Below are 26,197 nucleotides of genomic sequence, written 5' to 3' on the forward strand. Positions count from 1 at the left end.
ATACACACACACACACACACACACACCCCTCACGCAAACATTCCTTCTTTCACGCTCCAGCTCGCTCTTTTTACTCCTACTTCCCTTTCCCTCCTCTCCCGGATCAAGAGTTAATCTGCGAATCTCTGACCGCAAAAGAAAAAAAAAAAAAAAAAAGGTGGGTGGGGGGATCCTGAAGTAGCAGAGCAAGGGAGGAGGAGGTGGAGAAAGGCGGGGAGGAGGAGGAGGAGCCCTGCGAACCAGAGTCAGAGGGACTGGTGGCTCCGGCGAGTGTGCAGCCCTGGGGGGAGCGACGCTCCAGGCTGGGAACCCGTCAGCCCGCCCACCCGCCAGGCGTCTTCGGCGCCCGCCCGCTCGAGGGCCTGCGCCCCGCCTGCTACACCCGGAGCAGGGGCCGCCGCTCAGGGGCGCTCGGGCCAGGGGCGCCCCTCCGGGTGAGCCGGCCGCGCCGCCGGGCAGCGCCCGGAATGCCGTTCTACAGGCGCACGGTGGTGCCCCAGCGCCTGTGCCCGCGCAACCCGCCGCAGCCGCTCGCCGAGCTCCGCGACGTGAGCCACCTGGCTGCGCTCAGCCTGCTCCGGCAGCTCGCCGACCTCTGCGGCCACTCTCTGACTCTGCTCGAGGACCTCGAGGGGCACCTGCTGGCCTTGGGGCGCCGCACCGAAAGCCTGTGCCGGCGCACCGTGCGCCTCCGCCGCCGCTTGCCCTGCCGCCTGCTCGGCCCGGAGGACGACGACGAAGAGCTAGGTAAACCGCGCCCGGGCGGCTCGCGGCCCCGCGTCTACCCCGCCTCTGGGGGCGCCAGTGGGCTCCCGGCTCGGCGCCCACCCCCTTCCCGGCCCTCCCTGCCCCTCCTCCTCCCTTCCCTCCCTTCTCTTTCGGGGGTGAGGGGAATCCCGTTTCCCTGACTCCCCATCCGCCGCTCTACCTCTGGGACTTCCTGCTGCTGGAGCCGGCCGGGCCGTCCCGAGGGACCCGGTGCCTTCTGGGGACCTAGGGGAAGAAGGCGGGGGTGGGGGGGTCCCGCGGGGTTCCGGGAGCCACTGGGTCCGGGACGGCTTTGGCGCGGTCCCCAGGCCAGGGGCGTGCCCGTCTCCGCGGCGTCGGGAAGCAAACGGCCGCGCTGCCAGTGTCTTCGCACCGGTCTCGGAGCTCGGCGCCTTCGGAAAGCGCGCCCGGCCCGCGGGCCACCTACGCTGCCCCGGGAGCTTAGTGGCGGTGCTGGATTTAAACCTGTGCAACTTCGCGCCACAGCCTGTTCGCGGCTCGCACTCAGAGGAGTGTCGGAGCGCCCTCTCGCCTGCTTCTCCCGGCGATTTCGGGGTCGGCGATTTCAGGGTCGTTGTTCCAGGAGTGGCGGGAGGGGTGTGGAGGAAAGGAGGGACTGCCTCCGGCTTCGCTGATCCGTGTGCCTAGGGTCTCTGGCTGCACAGATTTGCTTGAGAGGAGCACTTAAAGTGACTGTCATTAGTTTCATGATTTGTTTAGGAATTAGCCATGCCTGAGAAACTCAGAGGTGCCCTGGCTGAGAACGCAGCACCCTGGAGATGGTGCCAGGGCTGTGCGAGCCTTTGACCCTTACAACCTTGGACTTCGGTATTTCAAATGGGGAATCCTCGCTTGGTGGAAATGCACTGCTCTCTTAGAGTGTGGAGCTCGTGCTGAAAGAAAAGGGGACTGAATATGCTGGAAAAGCCGACCACAGCTGGGGCATGCCAGGTACCAAGGCCAACTCGCACCACCAGAAAGGGGCAAGAAGGCACAATGTGACCAGAAAGTTTCAGATGGAGGCAGAAGGTGGCTATGGGCTGACTTTTGAGTGCAAGACTCCCCTGCCTTGGGGAAGGATTGGCTGGGCCAGCCCCTCCGTTGCAGGCACCACCTTGTCCTGACCCTTTCTGGCAGGACAGGAGTCAGAGGCCCTGCGACCCCTCTTCAGAGAGGTGGAGGTCACTAGTGGGAAAAATGAACTGGGTTCTGGGTGAGCAGGAAGGTGGAAGACACAGATGACTGCCAGATGGAATGTAGACATAGGGTGAGAAACCTCTGCATGGCAGGGGACCAAGAGAGCTGGGGCCCTGGGTCTGATTAGTTCTCAGCTGACAAAGAGGGTAAGAAGGTCACTGTTGATTTCTTTTCTTTTTTCTTTTCTTTTCTTTCTTTCTTTTCTCTACTTCCTCCCTTCCTCCCCCCTCTCTCCTTTCTCTCTTTTTCTCTCTCTTTCTCTCTCTCTCTCTTTTTTTTTTGCCTAGGTCCCACTGACTACCAGGATTAGCCTAGGAGAAATTTGGTAAGTCAGCTCAGGGAGTAGTTTTCAGAATGCCCACACAGCTTACAGAGAGCCACCTACTCAGTTCAGCAGGGTAAGATAAGGACAGAAAGGAGGCTCTGCTTTTCCAGCTTGGACCTTTCCATCCACTGAATCGGAGAGCCCTTTCCACCTGAGGGAAGACATGGCTTCACCAAGTCACCGTTGGGACCTAGACCTCTTCAGTAATCTGCTGGTTTAGAAGGAGATGGCTTTGTGCAATGGATATCTTTTCAAGCAAGGGAGAAATTCTGAGGAGAAATGACATTGTTTTGGTTTCTTTGAAGTTTGCGGGAGCCGGGAGAGTGGCCGTCTCTCATCTCTGATGTGTCCTCTTGCCTCTGAGAGGTCCATGTTTCTGAGGGTCTCTGCACCAGTGGAACCCAGCTCCCTTAATCTGGCAAGAACTTCTGGCTTTCCATTTTCTGGTCTAATGCCCTACCCTAGATTCCCCTCGAGGATCCCATGGCACACTTTTCTCTTCAGGTGCTTTGACTGCGTATCACTTAAATTAGGCCTTCCGGGCAATGATCTGAGCATTAAGTGCCAAATGCAAGGAGAGATAGGGAGCAGTCAGTGCACCATCTGGCCAGCCCCTCATCACAAAGGTATAAGCTCCAAGAAGGTGTTCAGCAGGCTACATATTATATTTTGACCCCAAATAAATATCCAGCCCGCCTTTAAAAATTTTTTTTACTGTTGTCAGGTCTTATTCTTTTTTTCTTCCTAGTGCCTTTTCTCCTAGCCCTCCTACTCCTTTACTGACCATCTTGCCGGTGATCAGCACTCCCCAGTCAACATTTTACCCTATGTATCCTCCATCTGGCTGGATTCCTGCCCCCTCCTTCTTCCTTTAGCTATTTCTTTGACCACGGGGGCAGGCAAGAACTGGGTAGGAGGAAAGAAGGTTTGGAAGCCACATACCTGGAGTGAATGACACCTGACAGGCCAGCAGCTTGTAGCCTCCCTGCAGGGGACAGCTCGGCTGCCACCTGCAGGAGCAATGGCAAGTCAGACTGGCCCAGAGCCTTCAGGCTTGCAGAGGCCAGACAGCGTGCTTCTACCAGGCCCCTGGGAGGCAGCAGGGGGAGGAGAGGGAGATGGAGGAGGAGAAAGTTGATGCTGAGGGAGTCTGAGGTGCTCCTCTCTACAGCCAGGGGTCACAGCCCTGCCATCTTCAAGGTTACAAGGGTGGGACAGGGCTGGGCCGGTTGCTTGGCAACACCACCTCCTCTACGGAAGGCTGTCCTTCGGTAACTTGAATCCCTTTGAGACTGCCCTAGAAGATCCTGTAACCAGCCCGAGGTGGGGGATGGGAGGGTGGAAGGAGGAGAGGGCATGCTGAAGGATTGCACCAAGCTCCTGAGGTTATGGATCTGTGGCTTTTGCCACACCCTTGGCATGGCCCTGCCTATAACTGGAGTCTCTCCTTGAAACTGGCTTTGAATGTGACCTGTTTTATTGCATTCGGGTCTTCATCTCAAGGATGGCATGGTCAAAGCCAGAGGGAAATAGCTCCATGCCTGCTGTCGGACGCTGAGTCAATCCAAGCTTTCCATTTCCTCCCTTAGAGATCTAGTTAATGTTTGTAGGTGCTTAAATGATCATTACAAAAGCAATCAGCCTGTTGGCTTAGGGGTATAATATCTCCGGAGCGAAAAAGGAAGTCACCAAAGCACTAGATACATGGAGGTATGTTTAATAACGCTGGGGAGCTGTCGTGTTAGGCTAGCCTATGAACTTACTATGGGGAAAGATGCTCTGTTCCTTCTTGCAATTATTTTGGCTTGAATACAGCCTGTTGGGTCAATGGTGGAAACCCCCCTCTTCATCTTTATGTAAAATTCCCACCTCTTGGTTTTTCAGCTTTGTGGCAACTTTGGCTCCAAATCAGAAAGGACAGCTGGTTTATTTATGTTTAAATCATCATTCCAGGGCAGGAGGAGACGGTTGTAAATCTACATGGAGATGAGAAAAATGAGAGCTGCACCTTTAGACTGCAACCAGATTCGATGAACCTGTCACCGCTACTGAGGCGGGGATGCGGCCTGCTTGAGTTCGATGGAGCAGGGGGAGATTCCGGGACTTGGAACAGGCACTTGCCAGAGCTCACTTTGTCTCTGTCCTACCTGTCATCCCCAGAGACCCTTGGGACAGTAGCTTGACAGGGTGGGGCAGGCAAGCAAGCAAGCCCATTTTCTTTTAAATACCATGAAATTCCTGGTCTGCCCACGTGGTTTTTCCATGTGTTGAAAACGTCTTCCCTGGAAATTTGGACACCAAAATGTCTACTAGAATTTCCTCCACCTCAGAAACAAGAAATTTAATCTTCTCCCTTTTTTTTTTTTTTTTTTGTTGGACAAATGAGCAGCTAAGGTGATAAAAGCGTCAGGATAACGGAATAGTAGAGTAGAGGAGAAGATTCAAGTTACGGCTTTTGGGCTCAACTTTGACCTTTATGCAGTTGGCTATGTGTCAGGAGGAGAGGGGTGAATTTGCATCGTCTGCCATGCAGTTCTCTGGTTTGGGTGAAGTGGATTTATACGGTGTGGCACCAAAAACTCAGTCATTAACCATTGTCGGTGTCCCGACACTTGACCATTGAGGCCCAGAAAAAGGAAGGGACTTGTCTAAAGGTACCCAGCTGGGTCAAGCCCATTAATAGCCCTAAGTGCCACAAAGATTATAATGTCTCCCCATATGTAATTCCAAATGAAAGCAATGCTAAACCTTCAGATAAAGTGTTAATTGAGGGGAGCGCCTGGGTGGCTCAGTCGGTTGAGTGCCCGACTCTTGATCTCGGCTGAGGTCTTGATCTCAAGGTTGTTGAGTTTGAGCCCCATGCCGGGCGTGGAGCCTACTTAAAAAATAAATAAATAAAATGTTATATTTGAGATTACTCAGAGTTCCACAGGTATGTTGAAATTAAAATGGCTTATAGATTTTTTTCATTCTCTCTTTCGTACTCCTGTTGTCGGGGACCTAAGCACATACTTAATCTCCCCTTTGAGGAATGTGGCACCTGCTAGGTCACACAGCAGATAAATGGCAGAAAGCCTTGATCTAGAAGCCGGGCCTCTTGACATCGAAGCCAGTGCTCTGTGCTGCTAAGTTCAAAATCAGCTTTTCCCTGAGAGTCACCACCCTGGCAGTTTTTCCAGCTGGAATTTGTCCAGGATAATTAATGACTCCCGCTACCTTTGCCAACTGAGGGATGTTCTAAAGAACGAGCTCCCTATGGTTTCTGTAGTTGGGACTTGGTGGGTGAGCTGAAGGTGGAGAGGAGGAAGGAAGGTCAGCCTTGCATCCTGTAGGGGATAGATGTGAGGCAACAGGCTTCCTTGTTAAAACGTAGTCTCCTTTAAGCTTTGAGTGGGAGATAACTTAGAAAGAGACCCTTCAGGTGGGAAGGGGCGGCTGGACGTGTGACCCCAGCATGGACTTCTGAAGGTCACCTTTCCCGTGGGGGTCTTTCACTCGTAATCCTTCTGTCCTCTTTATACTCGCTATTTTCCCTTATAGCTTATAATCCAATTGTGGACACTCCTTGTCACACACCCACATCATGACTATTTTCTGTTATTATAGCCGAGACTGGTTGGCATTTCCAAAGGCATTTTTATTAAAAACCAAGGAATAAGAAAGTAAAATTATTACCAAAAATGTATTTAGCATGCATGTTTCCAAGGTATGGATTTATTATTCTTCAAAGCTTAAGAAACTTACTAGGCTTACTAGCTTTGCTGCTCTATATACCCTTTCTGGAGGCCTCAAATCAACTTATCCTCAGGTCATTATCTTCTGGCCTTGCAAAGAGGACACAACTTTGTCTGGGTTCCCTTACCTTTCCCCCACCCTTGTGCTGAGTGCTAAGACTCTGAGGCAAATGAGACCTAGTCTCTCTCTTCAAAGAGCTCCCACTGGAGGCACCTGGGTGGCTAGGTCGGTGAACCTTCCGACTCTTGATTTTGGCTCAGTTCATGATCTCAGGGTTGTGAGATCGAGGCCTGCATCAGGCTTCACGCTCAGTGTGGCGTCTACCTAAGATTCTCTCTCTCCCTTTGTCCCTCCTTTCCCTCCTCTCTCTCTCTCTCTCTCTGTCTGTCTCAAAAAAAAAAAAAAAAAAAAAGAAAGAGCTCCCACTGCAGGGGTGGGTGCCATCTCATTTCCTGTCAAACCAGCACATGGTGCCAGGATATCAGGTCCTATCCTCCTGCAGGTGGGGGAGAGCTGGTAGCCAGAACCAGGACCCCAGTTCACACCCCAGAGGATTTTCCATTCAGTCTGGTTTGGGGTCCAAGAATGGAACTTGGACTTTTAGAATCCCCTGTGGTAAAAACAAAAATAAAAACCAAGCAGTGATAGACCCGCTCCTGGGAATTCAGCAGTGCTTTCACATGAATCTGTAGATTTAAAATTGATGACCTATCTTTCCGCATAGGCAGAGTAGTGCTTATTCGGTAGCTGGACAACGCTTGGTGGATCTGCAGACTCCCAGACTTGGGATAATGCCATGGCCTTCTAGAATCATCTTCTCTTCCACTGGAAGCCACTAGTTTCACCTTGATGGTTCAAGCTATCAGCTCTTTACTGTTCCACAGAATTCCATGATTTCACTCTGACCAGCTCTCACTGAAGTTTTCAAGTGAGAGTGCCCAGGATGGTCATATCCGAAAGGACAATGCAACATGAATAACGCCACAAAGAGGAGGTGTGTTAACTAAGTGTTGGCAAAGTAGGCTCGCAAGCAGGCTCTGTGTGCAAGGCAGTGGGTCTGAACATGCATCAAGACCCTAGGCATCAGTCTTTTCACTTGGGAGGTTTGAGCAATTGGGCAGCTCCCTGTCCCTCCCTCTCTAAAGTGTGAGCTCCTCAATAGAAAGTGAGCTCTCAGGGGCAGAGATCTTCATCTGCTTTTTAAAAAACTCATTTATTTATTTGAGAAAGAGAGTGCATGCACGTGGAGAGGGCAGAGGGAGAGAGAAACCTTAGCCGACTCCTTGCTGAGCTCAGAGCCCAACTCGGGGCTCGATCCCATGACTCTGAGGCCAGGACCCGAGCTGAAACCACCCAGGGGCCCCAAGATCTTCATCTGTTTCTACTGCTGTTTCTCCAGCCCCTAAAATAGCACTTGGCATCTAACAGACACTTAATAAATGCCTATTAAGTTCAGTTTGTCCCTTTTTTCTAGCCATCACATGCATATTTACTTAATTATTTTTTAAAATATTTATTTGCGGGCGCCTGGGTGGCTCAGTGGGTTAAGCTGCTGCCTTCGGCTCAGGTCATGATCTCAGGGTCCTGGGATCGAGGCCTGCATCGGGCTCTCTGCTCATCAGGGAGCCTGCTTCCTCCTCTCTCTCTGCCTGCCTCTCTGCCTGCTTGTGATCTCTCTCTGTCAAATAAATAAATAAAATCTTAAAAAAATATTTATTTGAGAGAGAAGGAGAGAGACACAGGGAGAGAGAGAGAGAGAGAGAGACACTATGAATGAGCAGGGGGAGGGCAGAGGGAGAGGGAAGCGCAGACTTCTGGTGCAGGACTCTATCCCAGGACCCTGGGTTCATGACGTGAGCTATCCAGGCACCCCGAGCCATCCCATTTTATTTATTGAGCACCTGATTCTGGGCCTGGCCCCCTGCTGGTTTTGGGGAACATACAGCCTAAGTGGAATGTAGCCCTGCAGTCCGGCACGGAGAACATTGAATCGTTGTACTGCTGTGGAGGCAAGTCTGGGGGGGTCAAGGGAATGCTAAGAAGGCACACCTGAGTCAGCCCGCAGGCTTGTAAAAGCTTCTGGGACGATGTGATGTCTGAGTTCTGAAGGGTGATCAGGAGCAGGCCAGTTGAAGGAGGAGGAGAAGGAGGAGGAGGAAATTCCTGGTGCAGGAAGTAGCCTGTGCAAGGCCCAGGAGATGTGAGAAGGCCGGTGAGGGGGAGGAACTAACTCAAATGATTCAGGAAGAGAAGGGTGCAAGGAGCGTCTTAACTCAGAATGAGGCCTCAGTGGGGAGGTGGGGTGGAGAAGGCCTCACATCCTGTTGGCTGGCCAAGGACCTGATACTAGAGAGTCTTGGGAAGGTTAAGGCGATGTTCTAAGAGTAACTGCGGATTTTCTTGATCTGCATTCAAGTTTTCACTGTCCTTGGGCAGATGAGCCCTTCTTCGAAGAGCCAGATCCTGGGTACCTTCCTAAGAGGTCCAGGCCAGGAGGGGCTCCAAGCCACAGTGAGAAAGAAAGAGGGAGAAAAGGCTAGAGTTTCCGTGGCCTCTTCTTTTTTTGTGAGTTGGGACATGGGAGGTTTGACTCTGTCTTTTATTTTTTCTTTCTAAATAGCATAGGTTCTTAAGAACGGCCTGTGATTCATCTGGGGGAAAATCAGAAGAATACTTTTTTCTTTGGGAAATGGACTCAAAGAGGATATGAGGTGAAAGAATGATTCAGCTGTTTTTATTTTGACTGAAATTTGCTTCAGAGAACAAGCGTAGTTAACTTCCTGGCAATTTACAGTCAGACTCCAAGTATCTTCAAAATAGCCAAACTCCTATTATCCTCCCTAGCTAGCAGGCCCCGAGGGAGAGGAGGGAGTGAGGTCTCCTTTATCAACAGACCTTGGGCTCTGTTCTGTGGGAGGAGGCCATGTATCACGGTTGTCAGCAGTTCCCGTGCTGGTGTCCTGTACTCTTATCCCTTCTGATCCAGTAATTCCACTTCCGGGGCCTTGCGCTCTCAGATATTCTGGGAAAAATGTTTGAGGATGCTCCCTGCATCTGTTGGTTATTTATATTAACTGAAAAAAAATGAAGGTAACTTAAACATTCATCAATAGGGGCATTGTTATCTAAATTTGGACAGGTCTGTATGATAGAATATTAGATAGCTAAGAAAAATCAGGCTTAAAACAAATGTATGGTGATGGGGCCCTGGGTGGTGCAGTTGGTTAAATGTTGGACTCTGGGTTTACGCTCTGGTAGTGATCTCATGGTCATGGGATCAAGCCCCAAGGCGGCTCCGCACTCATTGGTGAGTCTGTTTATGATTCTCTCTCTCCCTCTTGCCTCTGTCCTTTCCCCAATTTGCATGTGTGCAGGCATGCTCTCTTTCTCTCTAAAATAAATAAATAAATAAATCCTTTAAAAAAATATTTTTATTTATTTGACAGAGAGAGAGAGAGAGAGAGAGAGAGTGCACGCGCACAAGTAGGGGGAGCAGCAGACAGAGGGAGAAGCACATTCCCCGCTGAGCAGGGAACCTGATGTGAGGCTCCCTGATGTGAGGCTCGATCCCAGGACGCTGGGATCAGGACCTGAGCTGAAGGCAGACACTTAATCAACTGAGCCACCCAGGCACCCCTAAATAAATAAATCTTAAAACAAAACAAAACAAAAACCCAAATGTATGGTGATAGTGCTAAATGGGAAGGCTTGGCATAAAGTGTCATGTATGGTATTATCCAAAATAGGCCTGTACAGTATTCTCCAAAGCAAAGCACATGTATATGGAAAAGAAACTGGAGGGGTGTATGCCCTCATGTTAGCAATGCTTATCTCGGGGTGATAACGATGATAACAAAAGGAACAGTGGTTATCTTTATGAGATCATGAGAGTGGGTGTGATTCTTTTTTTCTTGGACCTTTCCACATTTTCCCAAATGTTCTATATGAACGTGTGTTAATGTTTTTAAAAAGATTATATGTATTTATTTGTCAGAGAGAGAGAGGGCACAAGCAGGAAGAGCGGCAGAGAGAGGGAGAAGGAGAAGGAGGCTCCCTGCTGAGCAGGGAACCTGATGTGGGGCTCTATCCCAGGACCCTGGGATCATGACCTGAGCCGAAGGCAGACGCTTAACCAACTGAGCCATCCAGGCATCCCAAACGTGTATTACTTTTTAATAAGCAGGAAAAAACCCCCAATGAGTGCCATGTTAAGGAAGAGAATACTGGAATTTGGAAGCAGCAGCTGTGGGTTGAAATCCCACTTGCCTTGCGCTTATTAGCTGACTCTGGTATCTCTGAGCCCCGCTCCCTCATCTGTAAGAGGGGGTTAATACTACCCAGTTCAGAGGGTTGTTGTGAGGATCCAAAATAACGTAGGTAAATTGCCTGGTGCCTACACCATGATCACACACATGATCGCTAAATACCAACTTACGGAGCTAACGTTCCATGAAGCTGTTTGAAATGCATGGATGTGGGTACTGTCAAGATGAAGTTATAATAAGAATGTTTCCTAGACAGCTCAGAATTGCAGCCATTCTTCCCTTTTCCAGACTATGTAAAGAATGCCTGTGTGCCCACGGAGGAGCAGCATCTAGCTTTTGAGGCTGTCAGCTCATCTCTCCCAACCCAAGGATTTTCCTTTCCTCTGACCCCTCCCTTCATTCTCCCCCACTGACATCTGTTCCCTGCCTTGCCAACCAAAGGGGGAAAGCATTCTTTGGAACTGAAGCCGAGGCCTCACCAAGAGTGCTGGCAGCTATGAGGTGTTTATTGTCACCGAGAATATGTGGTGCTGGCTGACCACAGGACCCACTAAGCTGGGACGCCAACGAGGAGTTCTGTTGAAGCAGCAGAGGACGGATGCAGGCAGTGTCGCCTGCCTTGGGCAGAGCTGTTAGGCAAGCATCCTGCTGGTTTGCTTCACCTCTTCCCTTGGGATGTCTATGTGGCTCCTGGCTTTACGTACCAGTTATGCAGAACCAGCTTGCTTGATGGGGGAAGAAACAACTCACAAGAAACTTGCGGGGCCTAAGGTGGTTTCAGTGATGTCCTTGGCAGTTTGCCCGAGAGTCCAATAGGCCTGACTCTTACCAGTGTGGATACGGAGTGAGTAAGGCCTGTTCTCATGACCAGGCAGCCTCAAGGTCATGAATACACCTCGGTAGTGTCTACAGCATGCCCAAACCACCAGGAACTTCAGTCACTTCCCTGGGTAGACTGGCTGTTGCATTTTTCCCCATTTTTAAATTATAGACAGAAATATAGACCCTGGCTACAAATCCAAATTACATGGGGAGTTTAAACAAATTACTAACGCATGAACCCAACCTATACCAGGAAAGCCAGAATTTCTGGGTGATGAGGCCCAGGAATTAGGATTTGTAAAAGATCCCATGGTGGTTCTGTTGTGTAGCCAGTGCTGAGAAACACGGCTATGGTATAGATGGCTAAACTGGAAAAGACCAGGTCAGAGCTTCCCAAATTTACTTGACCACATAGTCCTTGAAAAATTGCAATGTATTTATGGATAAAGAGCATGAACTATAATGCAGGTTTAGATTAAATTAAGTGACAGAAAATGGTCTTGTGGATGAATTATCGGCAAGCAGTAAAAAATACCTTTAGGTAATATATTTTTTTAATTTTATAAAAGAACAAAAGAGATTTTAAAACTGAAAACATTTATGTTGTTAATAAAAAGAATAAATATATGTTAAGGTAAAGTAAATCATATTTTATTGTACATTTTGTGGTTATTAACATGTCATAAAAACCACTGATGTTTATTTATTTTATTTTTATTAAAGATTTTATTTGTTTATTTGACAGAGAGAGAGCACAAGTGCATGCACAAGCAGTGGGAGGAGCAGGCAGAGGGAGAAAAGGCTCCCCGAGAAGCAGGGGCCCGATATGGGGCTCCCTGCTGGGGTCATGATCCAAGCCGAGGGCAGATGCTTAACTGACTGAGCTAACCAGGTGCCCCCAAAACCACTAACGTTTTACTTTAAAAAAATTTTTTTTTATTATTTTTATTTATTTATAGTTAAATATTTTATTTATCTGAGATATTTATTTTGAGGTAGAGCGAGAGGAAGAACACAAGCAGAGCAGAGGGGCAGAGGGAGAGGGAGATGCGAGACTCGATCCCAGACTCCTGGGATCATGACCTGAGCTGGAGGCAGACGCTTAACCGACTAAGCCACCCAGGCGCCCCCAATACTTTTTTTTATGTTGCAGCCACTTAATACAACACATGATGTTACTGGTTTGGACCCCTATGTCAGGTCAACCCGAAGTTACCTCTCTTTGCAAGAGAATATAGAGTCTCCTATACACAAGGCTGATGGAGGGCAGGGAAGAGGAAGGACACTTCCACTTTTCCCTATTTAGTGTTCCAAACTACGCTATGCCAGAAATCACAAATAGGAGTTGAAATGGTTGCCTCTGAATCAATACCTAGCTCTGGCTCCATGCTTTTCCACATTTTCTTTTTTTAAAGATTTTATTTATTTATTTGACAGACAGAGATCACAAGTAGGCAGAGAGGCAGGCAGAGAGAGAGAGGGAAACAGGCTTCCTGTTGAGCAGAGAGCCCAATGCGGGGCTCGATCCCAGGACCCTGGGATCATGACCTGAGCCGAAGGCAGAGGCTTTAACCCACTGAGCCACCCAGGTGCCCCTCCACATTTTCTGATACGGCCCATAATCTCGTAGTGCAGGTAGACTATTGCATTAATAATAGCGCATAAGGGGCACCTGGGTGGCTCAGTGGGTTAAGCCTCTGCCTTCAGCTCAGGTCATGGTCTTAGGGTCCTGGGATCAAGTCCCGCATCAGGCTCTCTGCTCAGTGGGGAGTCTGCTTTCCCCCCTCTTTCTGTCTCTCTGCCTACTTGTGATCTCTTTCTCTGTGTCAAATAAAAAAATAAAATCTTAAAAAATAATAATGCATAATGGTGAGAGCCACTGTACAGATGCATTTAGCACATTTATTTATTTATGCATTTAGCATCTTTAAAAACCTATTATCTACTTCAACAAATGCAGTTTACAAGAAAAAGTATTTATCTTCAAGTTTTTTTTCCCCTTCATGATCCCAATAGAAATAGAGTTCTAGAAATTGCATCTAGGCCACTAGCTAACCCAGTGAAAGGAAGAGGACTGGTTCCCAAAGGCATCTCCAGCGTTGGTGACTGCAGTGACTCCCAGTGCAGAACCTCTCCTGTGGCTATTTTGGGGTCCTTGGGCAACCACTTAGGCTGGGAAATGGCAGCCCTTGGGGAAATGGCTGGAACAAGAGGGATAAGGAAGATAAGGATAATGGGGGCACTTTTAGTATCCTCCTCCCTGCTGTGATCAGAGGGGAAGGATGCTAAAGGCATCTTTTCTAGTTTACCTTCCAAGCAATAACTGATGCCAAGGTTGAGAAACAAGGCATTAAGAAGAGGCAGCAGTGGGGCGCCTGGGTGGTGCTGCCGGTGAAGTGTCAAACTCTTGGTTTCAGCTCAAGTCATGATCTCATGGTCCTTGGACCAAGCCCCGAGTCAGGCTCCATGCTCAGCATGGAGTCTGCTTAAGATTCTCTCCCTTCGGGACGCCTGGGTGGCACAGTTGGTTAAGCAGCTGCCTTCGGCTCAGGTCACGATCCCAGCGTCCTGGGATCGAGTCCCACATCGGGCTCCTTGCTCCGCAGGGAGCCTGCTTCTCCCTCTGCCTCTGCCTGCCATTCTGTCTGCCTGTACTTGCTCTCCCCCCCCCCCCGATAAATAAATAAAATCTTAAAAAAAAAAAAAGATTCTCTCCCTTCCTCTCCCTCTGCCCCTCCTGTTCGTGCTCTCTCTCTCTCTCTCGCTCTCTCTCGCTCTCAAATAAATAGATGAAATCTTAAAAAAAGAAAAAGGAGGCAGTAGCCTCTTCCAAGGAATTTGTGTAACAAGGCTGAAGAGTGTGTTTTCAGGAAGAGTTCCGCTCAAAATGGTGAAAATTGAAGAAACAATTCAGTACCAAAAGGTGGGGAGGCTCGAGCTCCCAGGAGACTTTGCCATCAAGAGAGACTCGTATCTTGAGGATTCTGGACAGCTGAACATCACCGTGTTTCAATTTCTAACCTGTATTTAATAATGAGTTACATAAGTTTACTCCCTGTCGTGAAATGGCACAATGAACTCTTCGTCCACCCCCCCATAATTCCGAGTTAATGAAACAGGTAGATTTAGGAAAGAAGCATTATTGACTTACATGGAGATTTTCCATTTGGGCCTGTAGTTTCAAAACTCTCCGATGCACGTTGTGGGGAGGTGGTGAGGGAGGAGGAAGAGACCGTGAAGGTGAGGACTCTCCCTCCCAGCAAGCGCGTACTGGACTCCTGTCAGATGCCAGTGGAGCTGGTGGCATATATGGCAAATCGGACACCCCTCTAGGTAAAGGGATGGCGTGAAGGCAGTCCCCTCTGGATGGACCACTGAGAAAAACCCACTCGCTTTGGTGGAACCTACTGGAACCTCCCCCACTTTTTAGGAACAAAGGCCTGTTCTCTGCACATAGCAGTTAGAACAAGTCATTTGCTCTGTTTCTAACTGTTGAAAATGAGAGCATCCTCTGGGTGGAATAGTTTTTATTTATTTTTTTAATTTTCTTTTTTAAAAGATTTTCTTTATTTATTTGACAGCAAGAGACACAGCAAGAGAGGGGTCACAAGCAGGGGGCATGGGAGAGGGAGAAGCAGGCTTCCCGCTGAGCAGGGAGCCCAAGGTGAGGCTTGAACCCAGGATCCCGGGATCATGACCTGAGCTGAAGGCAGACACTTAATGACTGAGCCACCCAGGCGCCCCTGGGTGGAAGAGTTTTGTTTTTTTTTTTTTTTAAAGATTTTATTTATTTATTTGACAGAGATCACAAGTAGGCAGAGAGACAGAGAGAAGCACGCCCCCTGCTGAGCAGAGAGCCCGATGTGGGATTCAATCCCAGGACTCCGGGATCATGACCTGAGCCGAAGGCAGAGGCTTAACCCACTGAGCCACCCAGGCGCCCCGGGTGGAAGAGTTTTTAAAAGTCGCCCTCTCTGGGCATAGTAATTACATAAAGGTGCCCTTTGTCCCCGTGCCCTCAGACAGGGCACTGGGCTTGGCTGGGGTTGGTCCCTAACTTGGGACCCCTTGGCAGGGTGCCCTGTTAACCATATAGCTCAGGTAACAGTAGAGGCAGTCCTGTGGTACACAGGGCCAGGCCAGGCACTGGGCGTACAGATACATGCAAGAGCTAGACCTTGTTCTCCGGGAATTTGTAGACTCCCTCTCCGAACCCCCACCCTCTTTAACTCACCCCATCTGCTGCCAGCTCCACCCCTGCCGCATCCCTCCTGGCAGAGTTTCTCTCTATGGTGACAAAATGTCTACCCTCCAGATGCACGGGCTGCTGGCTGTGCTGCTCCTGTCTGCAGCTCCGAGCTAAATGTGTGCTCTCCACAAGGAACAACCAGGGAGAATTGTCTGTCAGGAGGGCTCGCTGCTTCTGGGAGCTGGAGGGGCAAATGTGACCGTCGCCTCACCCTTCAATTATCTGTTGAAAAACTGTCGCGAGCTGTCTAGCTATGCTTTTCGATGGTGGGTTTGGGCATAGCTGGAATAGTTTCCCCTTTAATTTTCGGGTTCTTTCCTAAAGGAAAGCAGTTTATCTCTAATCTGGTGATTTAAAGCTTGCTGCAAGGGCTAATTCCTCCCGAGCTCATTGCACTAAGACCGTGTAAGGCCTGGGGCCAGGGATTAATAATACCAAGTCAATGAGACTTACTTTTTTCTTGAGTCTTCATATTTAGTTGGGAAGACAGTGTGGAAGGAGACAGCCCCACGGCAGGCTGCTAGGTCCTATGTGAAAAGCACAAATTACAGCAGTTGGAGGGGGAATGGGAGGCTTCCATAGCCCTTTTCTGTCTTGTCTTCCAGAAAGCTCCTGTTCATCTGTCAAGACTCCCACTCAACAGTTCCTCCCCCTTATAGCCCTCTCTGACTTGCTCTGCTGTGTTTCTTCTGTGTCTTGGTCCCTTTTGCATCCCTTGGTTTGTCTAGGTGGCCCATCTTACGAGGATAAAGCTGAGACAGAGAATGCCAAATATGGACTGACCCTTCTTGAATTCATTTTTCTTTCCTTCCCTTCACCGCCTCTTGAAAGTAACTGGACCCCTTTCTTCGGACCTTGCCGGAGCAGCCTGGCCATCCCTGGGCTTAAGATGAACTGGAAGCTAGAAGTTACCATTCTTCCTGGAAGAGTTTAAAAGCCTGTCTTACAGATTGGGTGGGGGGGGATTTGGAAACATGAGAGACCTATGGTGGCCTGTGGATCCTGATAAGTTCAGATGAGTTTGAAGGGTTTCCTCCACTGAGAGGGAAATCGGAGTTACATTAGGTTGTTGTGGGCTATGGACAGGCCTTCAGAGAGAGAAAGAAGTGCTGGTCATGAGTCTGTCTTACTTCACTTATTTTGCCCTAGGTATATGCCTAATTCCAGTCTTTGAGCCTCTGTTTTCTTTTTTTTTTTTTTAAAGATTTTATTTATTTATTTGAGAGAACAGCAGGGTGGCGGGAAGAGGCAGAGGGAGGGAGAGAAGCAGACTCCCGTGCTGAGCAGGGAGCCGGACATGGGGCTCGATCCCAGGACCCCAGGATCATGACTTGAGCCAAAGGCAGACGCTCAGCCGGCTGAGCCACCCAGGCACCCCTTGAGCCTCTGTTTTCTATTCATCAGGAGAATCAAATGAAATCCTGTATGTGAAAGGCTTTCTAAACCAAAAATCACCCCCAAAATTTTATGAATTAGTATCCTTGAGAACAGGGAGAGTGGCTGACTCATCCCTCTTTCCCCAGCATCTGGTTTGGAAGTAGGCACACTGCAAACGCTTGTTGAATGACTGAGTGGCCTTGTAAGATATAGGTGTTTGTATTGATTTTAACATTTCCATGGTATCTAATAAAGCTGTTATACTTGTTAATGCCCCCAGCTGTTCTGTAATTTCTGACATCACCAACACTCTGAATCTCGGAACACACGAGAGATGGTTTATGGGCTCCTTGATATTTTTGCTTGCAACAGAATATCCTGCTGCCAAATTGACAGTGGTGCCTAGGCTAGGAACTTTGTCTTAAGAGCTTAGGTCCCGGGGTGCCTGGATGGCTCAGTCGGTTAAGCATCTGCCTTTAGCTAGGGTCGCGATCCTGGGGTCCTGGGATCAAGCCCCGCATCAGGCTCCCTGCTCAGCAGGAAGTAGGATTCTCACTTTCCCTCTGCCCTTCCACCTTGCTCATTCTCTCTCTGTCTCTGTCTCTGTCTCACTCTTTCTCTCAAATAAATAAATAAAACCTTAAAATAAAAAAAGAGCTCAGGTCCCTCACCAGACTCAAGGGTGGGAGCTATATCCTATCCATGTTTGTGCTCCCTCAGGGCCCTGGTATGCAGTAAGTGCTCAATACATATTTGCTGACTGACTAACGGGAAAAGGGAATAGCGTGTTTTCACACTTTCATTTGACCAGCCAAATCAACTCCAGATACCAGAAAATGTGACAAATGTCACAGATTACTTCACTTTACTTTAGCATTGAGATGACCCTCCCCACTCCCCCCTTTTAAATTAAAGAACGTTTGGACAGAAAGCCATGGCTTTTAATAGTCTTAAGAGCTCACTGTGTGCCAGGCAGTATGTGAATCATTAACTCCTTTATTGCTCACAACTGTTCTGGGATATAGTTACTGTTATTATCCCCATTTTCTTAATGAGGAAACAGGCTCCGAGAAGAGTAACTAATTTGGTTAAGAGTTGTGGAGTGAGCTGCGGATCTAGAATTTGAACCTCTATGCATGCTCCCAGTGACAGTGAAGGGTCGGTAGGTCGTACTGAAGGCCAGGAGCAGGAGGAGTGTGTTTTTACCTCCTCAGGGAGGAGCTGAGGTTTGGGTAGGATCAGATGGAAGGCTTTCTAGTGGGACCCAGGAGAGTCAGCAGGACTCAATTTGGTGGGACTAAAAAGACAGTTAAGGGGCACCTGGGTGGCTCAGTGGGTTAGGCCTCTGCCTTCGGCTCAGGTCATGATCCCAGGGTCCTGGGATCGAGCCCCACATCAGGCTCTCTGCGCTGCAGGGAGCCTGCTTCCTCCTCTCTCTCTGCCTGCCTCTCTGCCTACTTGTGATCTCTGTCAGATAAATAAAGAAAAAATCTTAAAAAAAAAATAAAAAGACAGTTAAAATTTCTTGGAGGAGCCAAGGAGAGAAAACAGGAAATTGAAATATTCTCTGTGAAATTAACTAACATTTTTGCATTTCCTAATTTTTGAAGCACTTTTACATATGTTATCTCATATGGTCCTCATGACAGCCCCATGAGTTATTACTCCTATTTGAGAAATGAACAAAATAGACCCAGAAAAATTGTAACTGACTTGCCCGTGGTGGCAAGTGGGAAGGTTATAAAGTCTATGAAACCATTCGTTCATTCAGTAAATATTTTCTGAGCACCTACTATGTACCATGCACTGTTTTAGGTGCTAGGAATGCAGCAGTGAACAAAATGGACAAAATTATTTGTCCTCATGGAACTTATAATGTAGAGAAAATAGGAGTTATTTCTTTTCAATTACCCTCTGTCAGGTAGTGGATATTGGTTTTGAACCTTGGCTGTGTTCTAGAATCATCTGGCACATTTTGGAAAAAGAAAGAAAACACTTATGCCTGCGCCCCGCTCCAGACCAATTCATCAGAATCTCTAGGGGTGAAGCCCGGGCATCAGTGTGTGTGTGTGTGTGTGAGAGAGAGAAAGAGAGAGAGAGAGAAACAGAAACCTGTTCTACAGGGTTTTAGTGTGATGTCAAGCTTGAGAAGCATTGGTTGAGAACAGTGAGTCTCAACTTTGGCTGCTTATTAGAATCCTCTTGGGAACTTAAAATACACACACACACACACACACACACACACACACACACCCACCAATCTGTGGTCTTCACCTCTGAGGCAAATTAAATTAGAATCTCTGTGGTTGTGTCCTGACATTTGTATTTTGAAATGTTGCCTGCTCAAAGAGTGTTACTGAGTATAAAGTGTGGGGTTTGCATGAAGCTCTTGGGACAAGGAACAACTGGGTCCCATGATCTCAGATAGTCCCCACACCTCTCAAGCATATGGATCATTAATTTTTCACTCTTTTTTTAAGATTTTATTTATTTATTTGACAGACAGAGATCACAAGCAGACAGAGAGGCAGGCAGAGAGAGAAGGAGAAGCAGGCACCCTGCTGAGCAGAGAGCCCGATGTGGGGCTCGATCCCAGGACCCCAGGATCACGACCTGAGCCGAAGGCAGAGGCTTAACCACTGAGCCACCCAGGCGCCCCTAATTTTTCATTCTTGCTACAGATATTTATTTACCACTTACTATGTACCCTTGTTGCGTCCCTTCCTTTTCCTGAGTCCTGATTCCTCCCTCTGTGTAACGATAGACTTGGACATCCCTCAGGCTTCCTGCAGCTCAAACACTATAATTCTATCAGGGACATTGGACTGGGAATGTTAATGGCTCAGAGACTTCACTCTTGGAGACCCAGATTAACTTATTTGTCCTCTCAACAGTCCCGAATGTTACAGCCAAGAGAAGGAAATTCATGAAAAACCAAAAATGTGTGGACAAGTCTTTTTCCCACATTAAGCAATCTGTCCACGAGGAGCAGATGGACTCTTCATCCTTTGTCTCCCTCACTGTCTTGCTGACCACTGGGTGGGCAACACAGATGGGCGTGCAAGGGCAGGATGGTGGGGGGAGGCAGGGTCTCAGCAGGGTCAGACTCTGAAAGTCAACCGGAGGGAAGAGGCAGAAAAACGTGCGCCTTGCAGCTCACAAGCACCTGGGAGCAGCAGAAAGTGAGCTAGAAGAAGGCAGCCTGCCACTTGACCTAGTTCTCTCTGCACTTACGGCTGGTCTGGGCTGGTGGAAGAAAGACAATAATGCTTGCTATTGCGAGGCAGCATAGTTAGCGGAGTGGTTAAGTGTGTGGACCCTGAGGGCCACTCAACCGGGGTTTGAATCCTCACTTTGCCATTTGCTTTTTTTCTTACCTGGGACAAATAGCCTGACATCTCTTGGCCTCAGTTTCCCTATCTGTGAGTTGGGGAGCACCATAATGACACCCGACTTCGTAGGTAGGTCACGAAGATTACAAACTTGGCACACGGTTAATGTTTTTACACAAAAATTTTAACTCGTGGTTTTAAGTGTCCAGCACTCTACTCTACTTGTATTTGCTCCCTAACCTTTACATGAAGTAGGTACTATTTCCCAATTTTACAGATGAAGACATTGAAGCACAGAGGTGTGGTCACTGGGGAAAAAATAACCTAGTTAGTAAGTCTCGGAGCCAGGATTTGACTCCAGGGGGCTTGGTTCCTTAGTGCCCACTCACCCCCGGACTATACTGAGTAATGACACCAGCCATTATCTATCTTGGCCTTGAGGCCCACTGATAAAGGAATGGACCTGGGCCCTAGGGACGCAGAACGGAATGAAAGCCAGGTCCTGCCTGGAGGAGTTCTCACCGTAGTTAGGGACAGCAGGCATACGTATAAAAAGATCCCAGTAAAAGGTGCATCATGCCTGGTGCCAAGGGAGTTCAGAGCTTTGTCACATGTCATGCCGTGACAGCTTTGTCATGATGCCTGGCTTGGGGTTGTGTCCTTGACAGACACAGGGAGACTGTTCTGGGCAGAGGGAGCTGTATGGGCAAAGCAAGGAGAGAAGTCTGTGGGTGGCATTTGGGGGGATGGGGAAAGCACCTTTCCCCCTCTCCCACATTGCAAGGAATCATTGGAGGTCTCTCAAACCTGGTGCCAAGGGCAAGGGGCGCCTAGTGCTCCCGGGCCTCTTTCTAGGGATGGCATGGAAGAAGAGAGGGTAGAGGCAGAAACTCAGGCTGTCGTAGCTGGACAGGCTCTAAGAAGACCATCTAGTCCAAACCCTTCATAGCACAGATGGGGAAACTGAGGCCCAGAGAGGAGAAAGGATTGGCCCCAGCAAGGCACCAATAAACTGGGGCGGGCTGTATCAAATCAACATTTCTGCCACGTGGTGACGCATGAGAGCCTGGGCCATTTACCGGCAGTGACATTCAGTAGACCCCGAGTGTCCTATGGTACCCGCTAGTCTTCAGAACGTGCTTCCAAGTTTTCTGCTTTATTTAACTCCCCGGACTGTCATAGATTAAGAGTTGACCATGAGGCTTGGCAGACCTGCCATGGAGGCAGCACAGGGTGAGTTGAAAGAAGACAGCAGCGAGGGACCTCGTGTGAATGTTACCCCCTAGGGACGTTGGAGTTCCTGATCTTTTCCAGAATATTATTTTTAAATGCTTCAGATAAGGTAGACTTACAAAGGAAAACAATTGTACTGAAATACAGTCACCAAAATGTTGTTTGAATGATAGTGATACATGTGCTTCTTTGCTAATACCTTTTAAATGACAAGATCTAACAGCAATTCTCATGATTACCATAATTTTCAAGGAGTGCAAATGAAATGTCAAGATCCCTGCAACGGTTGTCATATGGTATGTAAATCTCTGTGGTTTTCTTTTTATAAGGATTTTATTTAGTTGAGAGAGAGTGAGCGAGATAGAGAAAGGGCACAATTGAGGGGAGGGGCAGAGGGAGAGGGAGACAAGCAGGCTCTCCGTTGAGCAGGATGGGGCCTGACGTGGGGCTCGAGCCCAGGACCCTGAGATCAGGACCTGAGCCGAAGGCAGACACTTAACCAACTAAGCCACCCAGGCGCTCCTGTAGATCTCTGTGATTTCAGTTATTGATAAAGTCACAAGTGCTGCTAACACTTCTTCGGCTGGTCACCTACACTCATCCTTTCAGATAGAGGTTGATGGAAATAAAGAGGTAATATCTTTCCCCACAGGCCTCCTGAACGTCTGCATGTAGCTCTTGGGGTCCTATGGGCCCCCAGGTTAAGAGTCCTTGCCCTACGGCAAAACAGATGCTGGAGAACCAACCCAGTGTGGGATCTTAATCCTGCTCTTGGAACTGAAACTACATTCATGATCGTATGTGCCTGGGGACACATGAGCAGGTGGCTGTCATTAGTACTTCTATCCAAATAGTTCCAGGGACGCCTGGGTGGCTCAGTGGGTTAAGCCTTTGCCTTCAGCTCAGGGCGTGATCTCAGAATCCCGGGTTCGAGCCCTGCATCGGGCTCCCTGCTTAGTGGAGAGGCTGCTTGTCTCCCTCTCCCTCTGCCCCTCCCCCTGCTCGTGCGCATGCTCTCTTTCTCTCTCTCTGTCAGATAAATAAATAACATCTTTAAAAAAAAAAACCCAAATAATTCTGGCTCTCCTTCTTCAGGTACATGACAGAACTACACCTCCTCACCCCTTTGCCATTAGCTGTGACTAATTAGACGTGACTTGCTTGGGCCAGTGTCATATGTCACTCTCCTGCTCCAAAGCTTCTCGTGGCTCTTCGTGATGCTCAGAGTAGATCTCACATTCCTTGTCGTGAAATGCAAGGATGTCTCTCCAGCCAAGCTCTCAGACGCTGACTCTCACCACTTTCACCCAGGCCCACTGCAACTAACTGCACTGGCCTGATCTCTCTTCCTAGCCAAACTGATTCATGCCTCAGGATCCTTCTGGCTGGAATACTCATCCCTCAGAACTTTGTACGAGTGGCTCATACTTGACCTTTCGAGCTCTCTTTTCGTGTTCACACCTGTTTTAAAATAACAGCTTTCCTGAGATATCACTCACACACTGTACAGTTCCCAAATTTCAAGTGTACAGTGCATGGACTTTTAGTATATTCAGGGAACTGGGCAAATGCCAGCATGATCGATTTTAGGACATTTTCATTCCCCCTTAGTCATTACAGCCCAGTTCCTCATCCCCACCCCCAACAGCCTCTGGTATCCCCTAATCTATGTTCTGTTTCTATAGATGTGCCTATTCTGGGCATGTCGTGTGAATGGAATCATATGATATGTGGTCTTCAGTATCTTGCTTCTTTTACTTGGCATGAGATTTTCAAGGCTCATCCATATTTTAGCATGTGTCTGTTGTAGGGCTATACCATGGTTGGTTTAGCCACTCATACTGTACATGAGGGACATTTGGGTTGTTTCATCTTTGGGCCATTATGAATAATGCTGCTATGAGCCCTCATGCTCAGAATTTAGCATCAGCATGTGCTTTCATTTCTCTTGGGTATAACCTAGAAATGGAATTGCTGGGTATTATGGTAACTATGTTCAGCCTTTTGAAGAACAACCAGCCTCTTTTTCACAGAGGATGTACAGTTTTATTTATTTTTTAATTTTTTAAAAAATATCTATCTATCTATCTATCTATCTATCTATCTATTTATTTATTTAAGAGACAGTGAGGGAGAGAGAGAGAGCAAGAGAGAGAGAGCACAAGTGCATGAGCAGTGGGGAGGGGCAGAGGGAGAGGGAGAAGCAGACTTCCTGCTGAGCAGGGATCTGGATGCGGGGCTCAAACCCAGGAGCCTGGGATCATGACCTGAGCCAAAGGTGGACACTTAACCGACTGAGCCACGCAGGTGCCCAGAGGATACACCATTCTAGATTCCCACCAGCAATAGATGAGAGTACCAATCTCTCTATATCCTTTCTTGAGGTATATTCTTTCTTGAGGTATATTGCTTGAGGTATATTCTTGCTACATTCAGTTTCTGTCCATCCTTGGTATTTCCCTTAGTTTTTTGGGTAGCCATCCTAGTGGGTGCAAAGTGATCTGATCTCGGTTTTGACTCGCGTTTCCCTAACGACTAATGATGTTGAGCATCTCTTTATATACTTAGTAGCCGTTGTATATCTTTTTTGAATAAACAAATGTCTATTCAAGTCTTTTGCCCATTTTTGAATTGGATTGTTTATTGTCTTGTTGTGGAGTTATCATTCTTTAAGTATTCTTGATATGATTCTCTTGGCAGACATGTGATTTGTAAATATTTTCTCCCATTCTATGGGTTGCCTTTTTCATTATCTTGATAATGTCCTTTGATGTACAAGTTTTTAATTTCGATAATTTCCAACTTACCTATTTTTTTTTTTTTGGCTGCTCATCCTTTTGGTGACACATATAGGAAACTATTGTTTCTAATCCAAAGATACTGATTTATATTTGTGTTACCTTCTAAGAGTTTTATTTTTTATTTTTAAAGATTTTATTTATTTATTTGACAGAGATCACAAGTAGGCAGAGAGGCAGCAGAGAGAGAGGGAAGCAGGCCCCCCGCCAAGCAGAGAGCCTGATGTGGGGCTCGATCCCAGGGCCCTGGGATCATGACCTGAGCCAAAGGCAGAGGCCCCAACTCGCTGAGCCACCCAGGCACCCGAACCTTCTAAGAGTTTTATAGTTGAGCTTTTACATTTAGGTCTTTGATCCATTTTGACTTGTTTTTTTGTATATGGTGTGAGGTAATGATCCAATTTTATTTTTTTGTATGTGGATATCCAATTTGTCTTAGCATCTTTCATTGAAGAGATTATTCTTTCCCCATTGAATGATATTGACACCCCAATCAATTTGTCCATTTCTGCAACACTGATTGACCCCAGCTATGTGGGTTTATTTTTGGACTCTTGATTCTATTTCATTGATCTATGTGTGTGTTCTTATGCCACTAGCCCACTTTTTTTCATTACTATACCTTTTTAGTAACTAAATGTTGAATTTGGGAAGTGTTATTCCTCCAACTTTGGTTTTCTTTTTCAACATTCTTGCTTTGACTTTTCTCGGTCCCTTGTATTTCCACATGAATTTTAAGATCATCTGCAACACTGATTTATTTTTGCCCAGCTTTCTTTTTAACTATTTATTCAGGATATCCATGTTCATTTATTCATTCAACAAATACAGATTAAACACATACCATGTGACAGGCACTGTGTCAAGTACTTGGGGGTACCATGATGAACAAAAAAATAACCATGATCTTTTCTTTGAGGTAGCAAAGAATCTAGTGGGAGAGGCAGACATTAATCAAATAATCACCTAAACAAATTTAAAATGGATAACAGGAAGAGGTCACCTAATCTCAGGAGATCAGAGAAATCTCTCCTGGAGAAACCGATAATTAAGAAGGTGCCTGGAGCTGGAGGGGGTTTGGCAAAAGTATCACAGGCAAGGAGAACTCCATGTGCAAAGGGGGGAATTTGAAGGAAATATGGTGCCTTCAGTGTACCGCAAGGAGGCAAGTGTGGTGAAAGATAAGGGAACAGGAGAGCCATGTGAGGGTGATCAGTCCCATGGGGTATTGTGGGCTGTGGAAGAAATCTCAAGATTCTATCCTAAGAACAACAGGAAGACACTGAAGCAGAGAATTAACATGAACTGATTTTGATTTCAAAACGCTCACTCTGACTGCTGTGCAGAGAGTGAGCTGGAGGGGGATGGGCAAGAGCAGAGCCAGGTAGGAGGGGATTACTGTGGCCTGAGAGAGAAATCATGGCTTACACAAGGGTGGTGACGGTGATTCTGGAGAGAAAAGTGGGCCGATTCACAGATGCCAAAGAAATTGAGGTTTTGGAGAGAGCCTTCAGTCAGGGAGGCGACAGGGTTTCTGATCGTGGTGACAGTGTTGGAAAGGGTGGTCTTCACCGAGATGTAGAACACTGGAGGGAAGGCAGCTTCGGGGACGGGGTTAATGTTCTTGAGTTTGAGGTGCCTTGGTGACGTCATTAAGTTATTTGATCCTCACCAAATCCTTTCTTTGAAGGAACACTTGTCTTCACTTTATGGGTGAGTCAACTGAGTACCACAGAGGTAATCATGGCTTGGCTAATTCTGGGCAATCAGTTAGTGGTGAAGCCAGATCAGAATTCCGTCATTCTAACAACCCGTGCTCTTTCTTTTCTGTGGCACCAGAGCTGACCCTCTTAGAAAGGTCCATCCCAAATAGTCTCAAATAACCACAGGGAGTCAGTGCTAGAAATTGTCTCCCTTCCGACACACCAAGTCTTTCTCAAAACTCAAAGCCTTATGCTCCCATGGAAACCTTAGTTTCCTTTCTACGAACGTTCATCTCCACCAAGCTCCCTCCAGAAGTGTCTGATTCTTTGACCCAGAGCTGTCTATGCACAGAGAGCTGCCCTGTCTCCTTTCCCAGTGAGGGGAAGTCTTCC

General features: G+C 47.7%; 1 protein-coding gene across 1 annotated transcript in view; it reads left to right on the forward strand.

The window, feature by feature from the left end:
• The first annotated feature begins 221 nt into the window (after positions 1–221).
• NHSL2 (NHS like 2) overlaps positions 222–26,197 on the forward strand; it is a 263,702-nt gene continuing 237,726 nt past the window's right edge. Inside the window, exon 1 of the mRNA XM_032331460.1 lies at positions 222–747. Within this exon, the coding sequence (XP_032187351.1) occupies positions 468–747 (280 nt within the window). The 5' untranslated portion in view covers positions 222–467. The remainder of the gene's footprint in view (positions 748–26,197) is intronic.

The sequence above is a fragment of the Mustela erminea genome, chromosome X, assembly GCF_009829155.1.
Source record: "Mustela erminea isolate mMusErm1 chromosome X, mMusErm1.Pri, whole genome shotgun sequence".
NCBI lineage: Eukaryota > Metazoa > Chordata > Mammalia > Carnivora > Mustelidae > Mustela > Mustela erminea.